Source organism: Cucurbita moschata, unplaced genomic scaffold, assembly GCF_002738365.1.
Source record: "Cucurbita moschata cultivar Rifu unplaced genomic scaffold, Cmos_1.0 Cmo_Scf00005, whole genome shotgun sequence".
Taxonomy (NCBI): domain Eukaryota; kingdom Viridiplantae; phylum Streptophyta; class Magnoliopsida; order Cucurbitales; family Cucurbitaceae; genus Cucurbita; species Cucurbita moschata.
This window is the reverse complement of record NW_019268521.1, coordinates 6,281,578-6,293,411: the sequence shown is the minus strand read 5'-3', so window position 1 is coordinate 6,293,411 and position 11,834 is coordinate 6,281,578. Positions and strand designations below refer to the sequence as shown.

Genomic DNA, 11,834 nt, shown 5'->3' with positions numbered 1-11,834 from the left:
AAAAAAAAAAAAAAAAAAAAAAAAAAAAAAAAAAAAAAAAAAAAAAAAAAAACTACTGGGCCGGGCCGAGCTTCGTCTTTCTACATTTATTACCGACAGATCATGAATAGATTCTGTGGAGTCGGAACAGGTAATTTTGGCGGGCTCGCTCGACTTCGTTTGGCATCTCATTAAAATAAAAGGGTGCCTTAGCCTTTATGTCTTCACGATTTTTTCGAATTCGCTTTGCCGCCACTACACCCTTCTCTTAGCGGCTCCGATTTTTCATCAACTGTTCTCAGGTCAGTCCTTCGTCTTGGATTTTTGTTTCACAATCGACAGTAGAGGATGGAGAGCGACGACGATTTCCAGTTACTTTCGTCTCCCGACGTCGATTCCCCTCTCGTTGCGGGGAGGAAGCTGAAGCGGTTGAAGAAGGCTAGTGTTCTATCGGAGGAGTTGCCGAGGGTCGATGATCAATTTTCGAGTGGAGTGTTGGGGGAATTTTTGAGGATCGATGATCGGTTCGATGATAGCCTTAAGATGCGTGAATTGAGTGCGGCGGAAACTGATGCCGATGATTCTGATAAATTTAACGGCCAAGATCTGGATGATTCCGATGAGCTTCGACAATCGGGATCTGGATCGAGGGATTTGGACGATGGTGGCAACTTGGAACCTAGTCTTGGTCTGGATGATCAGGAAAATGATTCTGGAGCCGAGAAGGGCTTGGAATTTGATGCCGTCGCTGGTATTGATGAAATAGATGAAGATCAAAGTCTGAGGATAGGAGAGGAAAGTGGCGATGCCCTGGTAGATGAACTGGTGAAGAAACGGCCAAGTTTGGATTCATTCGAGGACGAGAGAGAAGCAAAGAGGAGGAAATCAAAGAACAAAAGGCTCAAGAGCAGTGGAGAGCCTGAAGATTTCAACGAGACTGCGGTCTCCAAAAGGACTCTTGAGAAGGTATGAGGACCTCCGATGTCCTTAAATGCGATAATTCATGTGGATATTTCCCCAATTTCTCGGTATTTACTTATTTCATTGCTTATATTTTTCAGGAGAGAAGAGAATACGTTGAACAACTCCGCGCCGAGTCTCAGAGACTCTTGCGAGGTAAATTGTATTACTGATTCTCACAATCGTGTCCTAATTCTTCTTAAAGACGATCGATCTTCAAAATTAAGCTCCAAGCCTAAGCCACACTTCCCCGTCTACATTCTCAAGTTTATTTTTCCTTCTTGTTAGATACCAGAGGGGCAGCATTCAAGCCCATGCCTCTTGTTCGGAAACCGATATCCTCAGTGTTGGAGAAGATCCGACAAAGGAAGCTTGAGCTCTCTAGGAAGTGGGCATCCTATTCTTAGTCATACATTTGTACCTAGACTATGAACTTATATAATATTTATTTACGCAGATCTATCAATATTGAGAATGCCATTCTAGACTGCAACGACGATGACAATTATCTGTGCACAGAGGTCGTGATCAAGCATAGGTTGTCTGTAGAAGGGAGGGCGGATTCTATAGAAAGAGAATGCGAGGATATGGATCAGCATCCTGCTGATTTGGGGAACCGAAAAGGTTCAATGTGTATAGATGAAAGGAGTAATGGGACAAACATGCCCTCCGAGAGGGAAAAGGTTAGATGCATCCACCTCCCCTTCCCGTGCCATTAATAGGTTTAAATTAGTTTATAATTAAAATGTGGCAAATGTACAAAATGATCTTGTGATAACAAGGGCAATTGTTTTTGTAGCTTGCCGTCATTTCGAAATGGAGTTTTATTACATGCTTAGGAGTAACAATTTTCTTGGTGGAAGTATTGGCTAGTTCCGGTTGAGTTATTCTAGTAACTAAGACTTGAAGGAAGTTAACTGACACGACATTTTCTTTACTACCTGACAATTTGACCCAAATAACAATTTTATTTTTTTTGCTTCAAGGATTGCCAAGTTTCAAGTGTTTTGAAATTAGAATTTCAAACGTGTTACTGACTTGATGCAGTTGTTGTCTTTATGAATTACAGGCTACCAACGACGCCACAGAAGCATTTTGGACTCCTATTAATGACACTCAGGTATTTTCATTCAATGAGTTCTGATAATGTATTGTTTTATCTCTATATTTTTTCAGCATAATTACTATGTCTATCATGTTTTAGGAACTCTTTTCTGATTCCCAAACAAGCAATGGAGACGATGTATCAAATGAGATGTCCAACAATCCTCTGCAAGAAAATTTTACGCCATCTGTATTGGCTATGAATTTAAAGCATGAATCTGCACCTCTTGATGATGAGTTGAACGAGACATCCAGAAGTCATTTGCAAGAAAATTTCACACCATCCGTATTGGCAATGAATTTAAGGCTCGATTCTGCAGCCCTTGATGAGGAGTAAGAATTTTTGGAAATTTTATTACGTATACTCATTTGATATGTTCATGACTTCCTTTCCTACTCTCTCAATGTTAAACACTGAGAATATCAAGCTGGGCCACTGCTAATTGTTTGATATTGGTTTCAAGAAATCTTAATTTTAGTTGCTTCATATCGCTGGCTGTTTGATCATATAACTTAACTTCTCAAGTACTTTGCTTTTGCAGTTCTGATGAGGAGGATAATGATAAGGAGAATGTAAATCCACATCCACATGGTTTGTCAAACTTGCCTTCATTGGCAAGCGGGGATCCTGTTAAAGCTTTTGTTGATGATGAAGCTGAGGAAGAAGATGACAGTGACCATGATATGCGCTTTCAAGATGAAGATGAAGACGAGTACACTGATTCAGAAGAGCTTCAAGATATGATAGCAACTGCATACGAAGAAAATCCATTAGACAATGAAAAACGCAACGAACTCCATCAGAAGTGGCTTGAGCAGGAAGATGCTGCTGGAACAGAAGATCTTTTGCAGAAATTGAAATATGGATCAAAATTTACTAAACCAGCTTTGCTGGATGATGTAAATAATGAAGGAGAAAATGATGATTTTGAATTTTGTGAAGCAGCTGCAGAAGATTTACTTCCGTTGAATGTTGCTCGAATGAACATTCGAAAAGTAAAGCAAATGCTTCCTCAAATGTATACAGATAATGATGATCAGTACATGTCCGATGACGAGGAAACAGAAAGGAGGATAGAAAGAGAACGTGTACTTTATAAAGCTGTGAGATTCAAGCTGTTCTTTGATGAACTAAGATTTATATCTTTTAATCGTTCGACCATATAGCTAACAGGATGATCTAACGATTGGTCTGAAACAGGAGGAAAAATCCACATTTCTGTCGCCTGCTGAGGATGAGAGCACTAGAGAAGTTTTTGGTCTTATTAAGAAGCTGAATGTTGTATCCGATGTAAAGAAGAGACCCAAAGCACAATGTAAGATCTGCAGCACATTCATCATCCCCTCTGAATCTAGCATCCTTTATCTTGCTTAATCCTTATGCATTGTCTGTATTTATGCAGCGTTTTTGGACCCTCCACTAACTGGTGTAGGCAAGAACATAACATCCAAGGTATCTGTGTGCATAATCTCTGAATTCAGAAATGCATTAGCTATTTAATCCGTTGGTTCTATTGTAAAAAGATAACATCTTCTATAAAGCTAACATAAATTATGCAGTCATCTTTCTTAGGTCGAAGTTCAAATTTATCTCTTTCTTCATCCCGTAAACACGGATCATCAATCAACAGTCGTTCTTTCATTTTCGGTCGAGATGATAGCAACAGCAAGAGTGCCATTCCAACAATGGAAGAATCTTCTGATCAGGTCAGCTCTCGTTAAAAATATTGATGCTGGACCATATATATTCATGTTTACTTTTGGATGATTGAGAGGCAAGAGATGACTTCACCTCCTCATAGATCAGTTCAATCCAAACCGATCAAGTGTTCCTTGGTTGATAGTGGGCCGACCTAATAACATCAATAACTTGGCTTTGCAGGGCCAGAGTGAAAATAAACCTACAAGGATTTCTTCAGCCAAGTTTAGTTACTCCCAAGTGAAACCAAGTGCACAGAATGAAGCTAAATCAGGCAGTTCATTGTTTGATATATTAAGGCAATCTTCTTTGCAATTGCAACGCAAACCATGCACTTTTGGTGAGGAGTCCAGCCAAATGAGTTCTGCATTCGCGTCATTCAAGTTGGAGAAGACACACATGAAGAAGCCAATAAAGACTGAAGGGAGATTTCTAATATAAGGACCCGACATATTTGCCTTTGGATCCGAGTTCAATGCCTTTGTTTACGTTAGTTGTGTTTGAAGTCCGTTCCGTTCAACGTTTCGTTGGGTGGGCACTTTGCCTTTTTATTCCGAGTTAATTGCCCACGTATCTGCTAGTAATTAAGGCCTTTGTAAGGCCACACAGGAAACCAATAAGGGACCATTTAGCTCACAATTTTGATAAGTTATAATTTGTTCTAGATTGCGGATTGTCGTGGTCTAAACTTTTTTTTTAGAGTATAAATTTTATGAATAAAGTGGATTTCATAACTTAAATTCATGTAATATGAGATTTTGCTACTTACATTTATAACCCCTTATTTTCTATTTTGCCCTATTACATATTTTCTATTTTGCCCTATTACATATTGACTTTAACTTAAAATGTGACTATTTGTTACTACTCAAGCCCACCTTGATATTATCTATTTTGGCCCGCCCATTAAGTCCACCTTGATATTATTATTTTGGCCCGCCCATTACACATTGCCATTAAACGTCATGATTTAAAATTTAAAAAATAAGTAAACTATGGAATAGATTTTCATACCTTTATAATAAATGAACGAAGGAGAGATTACCAAACATTTATAATATTTTGTTTACCTCTCCAACCGAGGACATTTGTATGAATGACAACAACCAAGATACTCATAAGTTCGTTTTCTTAAATTTACACGCCACCAGTTTTTTCTTGCGAGGAGCTATTACTAATAGCTGTACTTCAATCAAATCCGTTAGGTATGGTAAAACGGGGGAGGCCAGCGGCCACCGTATCAAGACATGTACAAATTTAAATTGGAAGATCCATATATAAAAGATTCAAAATTGTCCTTACATTAAAACTTGATAAAATCAATTTCGAATTGGTTCTTTTCGCAAATAAACGATCCTTTAGACTTACCTGGCAGATTTGGTTTGCAGTGTGGTAGGACCCTCCAAAGCCATAAACAGTGCTTCATTTCATCTTTTCCTGTTTCCTTTTCTTAGTGAGGAGAAGTTAAATATTTTGATACATTGGCTTCGTAACTCTTCGTATCCCTCTCTCGCTCTCTCTTTCTTTTCTTTTTTTTCCCCGATGACAGACAAATAACCCTCGCTGCTAAAAAGAATAACAATTTTCAAACTCTTCAAAAAAGAAAAATAAACAATAAAAAAACTAAAGTAGCCTCAAAATTATGGTAAAAAGATGAAGGTTTCTAAGATAATACAAAATCACTGGATTGGGAATCGGTAACAGCACATTGGTCAGACGGGAAGGGAGACCCCTTTATTTGCCATGCTATCAAAGATGTCGTTCAGAGCTTGACAAAGACCAACAATCTACACAGACCAAACAAAACAAATAATTACACGGTACACATCAACATCAAAAATGAAAATAATAATTAGACGTTTTCCCTTCCTTTTCTCTCCTCTCTCTTAATTTTTAAAAAACATTGTCATTGTCATAAATGCTGATATCTAAAATTTTCCATAACATGTGCCGCGCGCAATTTAAGTGAACCTGCTTTACTCTTTCAAATTTTGAAAAGAGCAACAAATAAATAGAAATGAAATCCAGAGAAAATACCTGTTGATCCCATTGCTGCAGCTCTTCAATATCGTCCTCGAAATGGATAATAGCTTCAACCTGATAGCAGTTTCATAGCTAAATATAATATGTGCAAACAGTTCTGAAAGCTAATTAAGATAGATAATCCATTTTTTTTCCAATAATTCTTTCATTTGGGGGGAATCGAGAAGAGAAGATAAAAACCTGGTCAATTGATCCCCGCATTCTGTCCTCATAGATCATTCTGGATGCTATCTTCTCAGCCTAAAAACAAAGTCAAATTTAGCAAGCAAAATGAACTTGATAAGCACATTGAGTATCCGCTTGCAAGCCAGAAGTAGAAGATATCAAATAAGTTCATTTTTGTGAGCTCTTTAGCTCGAATCTGTTAAGGTATCCCAATTGTTGGAAAGACTTCCGGAAGGGTGAGATTTTTAAGTTGTTAGCAGCTTTTTATGTGAAAAAACTCCAGACGCAAACAGCCATACTGCCGAATAATTTACGAAGCTTTATCATGAAAGAAAAGGTAAGCAAATTGTGTTAATGAAACTTGTACATGCCTGATTCCCAGAAAATCTTCAGCTTTCACGCCAGATATATTCTAGACCTATTAGTTCCACCGACACTGCCAATATTTATAAAATCCTTGCTAGAATTTGTGGATAGACCTAAAAGATCAAGGTTCTCCATGTAACTATTTTGGAGAGCCAACCTGGCCTGCCTCTAAAGGGGGTAAACACATTTTGAGACCTATCCTTGAAACGAGGTAGTTGATGAGGGGTAAAGTCATATGATATGGTTGATTGGTCCTTCGTATGGCTTTGAATGCAAATAGAGGTACCATCAAGGGCACAACCCCAGTATCTCTTATTTAGTAATATTAATGAAAAAGCAAGAGGGAGGATTGTAATTTCCTGAGGCCTATATGATATTGATAACCTACTTCTTTGTGTTAGTCATCACTGATGTTCGAGTAGAAGATCACACTGGAAGGTAGTTGGAGTCCAGATCAAGATCATTGGAATTTTTTTTATCGGCAGGGATAATTTGCACGCATATCAACTTAATTTTAAAATGAAAACTTCTTTTGAATAATGAATATTTTCTAGCAAATTTCAGGCCAGGGAAAGTAACTTTATATTAACAACAATTTTATTGATTCGGTGAAAAGTAAAAGCAAGACAAGTAAAGAACAGTACACTACTACACGTTCACAAGTTTCAATTGCAGCTAATTATAAAGGGACTACACTTATAAAAAGAACTAGAAATACACACGAACAAGAGCCATGATACAAAGCTAAAGCTAAGACCTTCCCGTTTAAAAGAGTTTTCCTTAATCTCTTAAACATGGTTAGCTGGGACCTTTTAAAAGAGTAATATTTATTCTCTTTCTTTCTTTCGTTTCTAATTAATAGAGAGGTTCGGCAGGTTAATGTGATAGGATCCATTCTCTCTCCCCGTTTATGTTAAAAATCAGTAATTTAAGGATCATTTTTACCCAAACAGACAACAAGAAACTAATTGCATGTCTTAATTTAAACATACTGTAAGAAGCTAATCTAAAATCATTAGCAAAAAGTCGACGAAGTTCTGCCGAAGTATTAAGAACAATAAAATGGCACACACCTTATGAGGAGGAATACCCAACAAAGTGCCTAACTCTTCGAAGCTGCGACAGGAATAACCAAAAACAATAGTAAAACGAGAAAAAAGGAATAAAGGAGGACGAGATGATAAACTACACATATTTGACCTTATATTTGTGTAGAGTTTGCTTGCACTGAGAAGATTATGCTCAATCATAGCACGATCCAACACAGTAAAATTATCTGGCAGAAGGGCTTGCTGTTGAAGTAATGTAAAGGAAAATTTCTTAAAAAATGATTCAATGCAGAATAAAGAAAGAGGTAAAGAGCAAAAACAATAACCTGGTGAGGCTTTAGCTCTTCAGCAAATGCATCAATTTCAGGCTTCCTCAAAATTCTCTCCAAGTAAACCTAATCGTTAAATTTTACCCTGATTAATGTCATTGAACTGAACAGTCTTGAACGTAGAGAGAGAGAGAGAGAGAGAGAGAGAGGGAACCTTTTGCAGTATTGGATAGATTTTTAACTTTGAGCAACGCTCATCCTAAACCAAAAGGTCAACGCTTAGAAAGTGCATATTAAAAAATCAATCCCCTCCAAAATGATACATAAATTCCATTTTTCTAAAGAAGATTTTTACTTTGTATAATGTGGCAAGAACTCGGGATCGTTGTGGACCAGCAGCAGCCAATATTGTGCATGTCACTGCAGCAGATAAAGCTTGTTCCAATGCTTCTTCGTTGATTTCTCTGAGAAAAAAACAGATAAAGTAACTAACATCCGCCTTTATAATGACTATACTAAAACAAGAAAGGCCGAAGGAAAGTATTAACTAAGCAATATCTTTTAAACACACCACGATTTCCTTCAAAGAAAAAAACAAAAAAAAAAACAACACCATGAATGAATTTATATTTTCCATTTTAAAAACATTAAGTTTTCTAAATTCAACTGTAGTATACAAATCATAGGATTGTGTTGAAACTCAGTTCTTTTTTCTTTTTTCCTTTTTGGTGGTTAGTAACCAAGCTTTCAAGGGCATACAAAAAGCAACAAAAAGCCCTCAAATCCAAAAGAATGATGCTAAGTTAATAGTTACAAAAAGTCCGACAAACAGATGCCCATAATGAGGCACTAAACCTCACTTCCTCCCAAACCTCGTCAAAAGATTGCTCCATCCCTCTAAAAATTCTACTGTTTCTCTCACTCCAGACTACCCACAAGATAGCGAAACAACAAGTCTGCCACCAAATACTGCCCTTATCATGAAACAACGATCTCCTTGACCAAAAACCAACATATATTAAAAGTACGTGGGAACAAAACTTCCTTTTTGCAATGAAGGCACAGAATTGTTTAGTAGATTGAGTAAAATAGTTTTGCAGAATTGATATAAAAAAAAAAAAAAAAAAAAGCTAGCTTTCGTCCATGCATGTGCAAGTCTCTAAAATTTTGAGCTTATAGCTCCGCCTAGACACTATGAAGCCAGAGAAATTAAACTCAAGAGAGATCTGCATAATATAATTGTAGAAAATAGTTGAAGGCATAAGGCTTAGAAGGGTGAAATATTAAAGGAAAATCAACAAAAGACTATTTGCATAATACATTTATGAAAATTTCAGACTGAAAAGGCCCACAAAATTGGTCGACACTCACTGCTATAGCATATTATAATTATATCAGTGTCAGCTTAATTTTGCAGTTCAACTATAAACTTGAAAGGAACGGGGAAAAAACGAAAATCTATGAGTCATATCAAGACATGAATATTGTACAATAAAACAAATGTCTTCATGTCAAATCTAGCCAATTTCCTATTTTGTAATTATTTACGAAATGAGACAGAAATGTATATGCTTATTATTTAAAGTTAAGCAATTCCTGCAGTAAATGAAAAGTGCAAAAAAGAATGTCAAGAATGCTGAAATTTGATGCATACGAACTGGAAGACCTGTAAAAATAAAGGAACTTTCAAAGGCGTGCAAATGCTTTAAGGTCAGTGTCCTAAAACAAGTATATCACTCGAACAACGGTTGCTTGACAAAGCTAGAAACCACTTCTATTCTATGAAAAGAATGTTCAACTTTACATACTCATCTCCTATTTGTCTCTTTTCAATTTGAGATATATCATAATAACGCAGTGCTGCTTCCAAGAACTTCCTTTTCAAGTCTAAGATCCTAGCATAGCAAACCTGCGACAACGGTGGGGATTAAAAGACAGAAGAAAAACCATATGGCCATCCTTAAGTTATTGTCGGGATTAAAAGACAGAAGAAAAACCATATGGCCATCTTAAGTTATTGTCATCAACAACCGAAAGCTTTCCTAACCTTGTATTGTAAATTAAGGACTTCGTGCTGACTATTGCTAACCAAGAATGATGCTTTATTGATAAAAGCCTCAGCATTAACAGCATCATCATCCTGTTGAAGAAATTGAGCAAGACTGAGTGCTCAAGTACCAAAGACTAAATAAACTTCATTGCCCGTGTAAGTATAAACATTAAACAATTAATTCTTGTCAAGCGCCTCCAATGCAATTAAAAATTGCTGTATGATTATATTATATCATGCATAGTCAAGATGACCAAGTTGGTCTAGGGCACCGGTTTAAGGATTTTATCATGCATACAATGCAATCTGAAACCACTTTCCTCCATCATACAGAGCTCAACGTAATGCTTTTACATGACCTCATAGCAAATTGCCACTACTAAAATATAGCCCTTTGTTATAAATACCGTTGTAGGAATTAAATTAAAGCTACAGAAGTATACTGTACCTCAAGGTATAAACGAGCAATTTGAACACATTTTGACAATCTGTATGACTCGTCGATCACTCTGACAAAGACCATAAAAAGGTAACTACAGTAGGAGTCCAAAATTTATATAATCGTACTTTCACGGAAGAGGTTGAAAGGAAAATGGGTATTATACCTCATTCCAGAGTCTAGATCGATGCCACTGAGCATCTGAGCAGCTTTTGACCATTGCTGCTCTGATTCATACAATTCAGCAAGCTTCTCTCGAATAATCAACACCTGCAGCTCACGGGAGACAAATTATTTCCTTCCTCTACGGACCATGCAAGTCGAGATCCATGAACAACATAAGTAGTTAAAACTGAAGCCCCTAGCCACACTCAGAACATTGTGAGAAGAGAACAGAGGAACTGATATTAAAATAAAAATCATATTTACTATGAATAATTGATATCGATCATTTCAAGATAACCACACACTCAAAATATATCTTTTACTGATTTTTATGTCCTTGTATGAAGGACGCTGCCAAGAGACTTTCTATACATTACATAATCTTCTGCACACTCAACATTAAATATACTCTAGCATACTGGATGTGCACTGACTATGCTTTGAACATGAATCCGAAAGCTACGATACCTCTCCATTTTTACACACTCAATTCCAATATAAACCCAAAAACACTCATGGACCTATTTCTTACTGGGAATCAAAGGTAACATAACAGAAGTATATACTCCATTTAGATGTGTAATTAGACGGATGGCACGGCCAGGCTCCCGTGTCAATTCAGTCAGAAGTGACATTGGTTATTGGTTATCATTACCTAATTGAGAAACATCATTCCTACGGATTATGAAAGAATAACGCCAGAACCAAACCTGCTCCTCGAAAGAGACAACGCGCGGCTGAATCTGTGCGAGGATGTAATGGGCGATATCTTTCTGAGTCTCACCCTCCAATTTCCCCAACTCTTGCGCAAGAGTTTGCAAGAGCTGCCGCGAAACCACAAGCGGAACTTCGTCAGATAGTGCTGCATATCAAGAGTCGTCAGATGATTAGCCCTAACTTCGTACTAAATTGAAGATGAACAATTTGGGAGAAAACTTCAACGTATTAAAAAAAGGCAGCTAACTGTGATCGATAAACTTCTTGGCTTGGACTGAATCGTTTGACGACAAAACATTATACAGAATGTTCTTATACTGTTCGATCTTCTGCCTCTGGTCTGAGATAGCAGAGGCGCTCGCAAAGGCGCTCGCAAAGGCGCTCTCCATGGCAATTCACTGACACCTTCTGTGATCAAGCCCCGGCTTCCCTTCGGCTACGAAAGTGGAAACCCTAGGTCACGGAAAAACCCTCTCCGCCACAGCTCAATCCCGCGCCCTGCAATGGAGGGAACTTCTTCTATTTTCCGATTCTAGATCGGAAGTATTCCCTACAGCAAGAGGGAGGAACAGCTTGATCATCCACTAATTGGAGAGTGACACGTAGATGTAATGGCTATTTCGTAATTTCATATTTCGTCAATTTTTTATTGGAACGATTCTTCGATCGACATCGACGATTTTCTTTTCGACCGACTTTCCGAATTATATATTACATTCTTACTTAAAATAAAAATTAATTTTTTTTTGTCTCATCCATCTAACTTTATTCATTTTGATTCTCAATACTCTTAAAATATTTATTACTTTTAAAACAGTTTTTTAAATAT

At 37.2% G+C, this 11,834-nt stretch overlaps 2 protein-coding genes across 2 annotated transcripts; one reads left to right on the top strand and one right to left on the bottom strand.

Annotated features, from left to right (window-relative positions):
- The first annotated feature begins 201 nt into the window (after nucleotides 1-201).
- LOC111443597 lies at nucleotides 202-4,491 on the top strand. The gene is made up of 11 exons (XM_023081489.1): nucleotides 202-945; nucleotides 1,041-1,095; nucleotides 1,228-1,327; nucleotides 1,397-1,622; nucleotides 2,009-2,059; nucleotides 2,144-2,376; nucleotides 2,586-3,147; nucleotides 3,245-3,359; nucleotides 3,447-3,496; nucleotides 3,604-3,750; nucleotides 3,926-4,491. Exons 1-11 carry the CDS (start codon nucleotides 328-330, stop codon nucleotides 4,181-4,183), a joined length of 2,415 nt encoding a protein of 804 aa, XP_022937257.1. The 5' UTR covers nucleotides 202-327; the 3' UTR covers nucleotides 4,184-4,491.
- A 647-nt stretch (nucleotides 4,492-5,138) lies between these two features.
- LOC111443443 (COP9 signalosome complex subunit 4) lies at nucleotides 5,139-11,554 on the bottom strand. The gene is made up of 14 exons (XM_023081250.1): nucleotides 11,253-11,554; nucleotides 10,999-11,150; nucleotides 10,290-10,393; nucleotides 10,133-10,193; nucleotides 9,682-9,774; nucleotides 9,443-9,543; nucleotides 7,990-8,098; nucleotides 7,849-7,893; nucleotides 7,692-7,760; nucleotides 7,517-7,608; nucleotides 7,390-7,432; nucleotides 5,966-6,025; nucleotides 5,780-5,839; nucleotides 5,139-5,529 (listed from the first exon to the last, which is right to left on the bottom strand). Exons 1-14 carry the CDS (start codon nucleotides 11,392-11,394, stop codon nucleotides 5,455-5,457), a joined length of 1,206 nt encoding a protein of 401 aa, XP_022937018.1. The 5' UTR covers nucleotides 11,395-11,554; the 3' UTR covers nucleotides 5,139-5,454.
- Nucleotides 11,555-11,834: the final 280 nt, after the last annotated feature.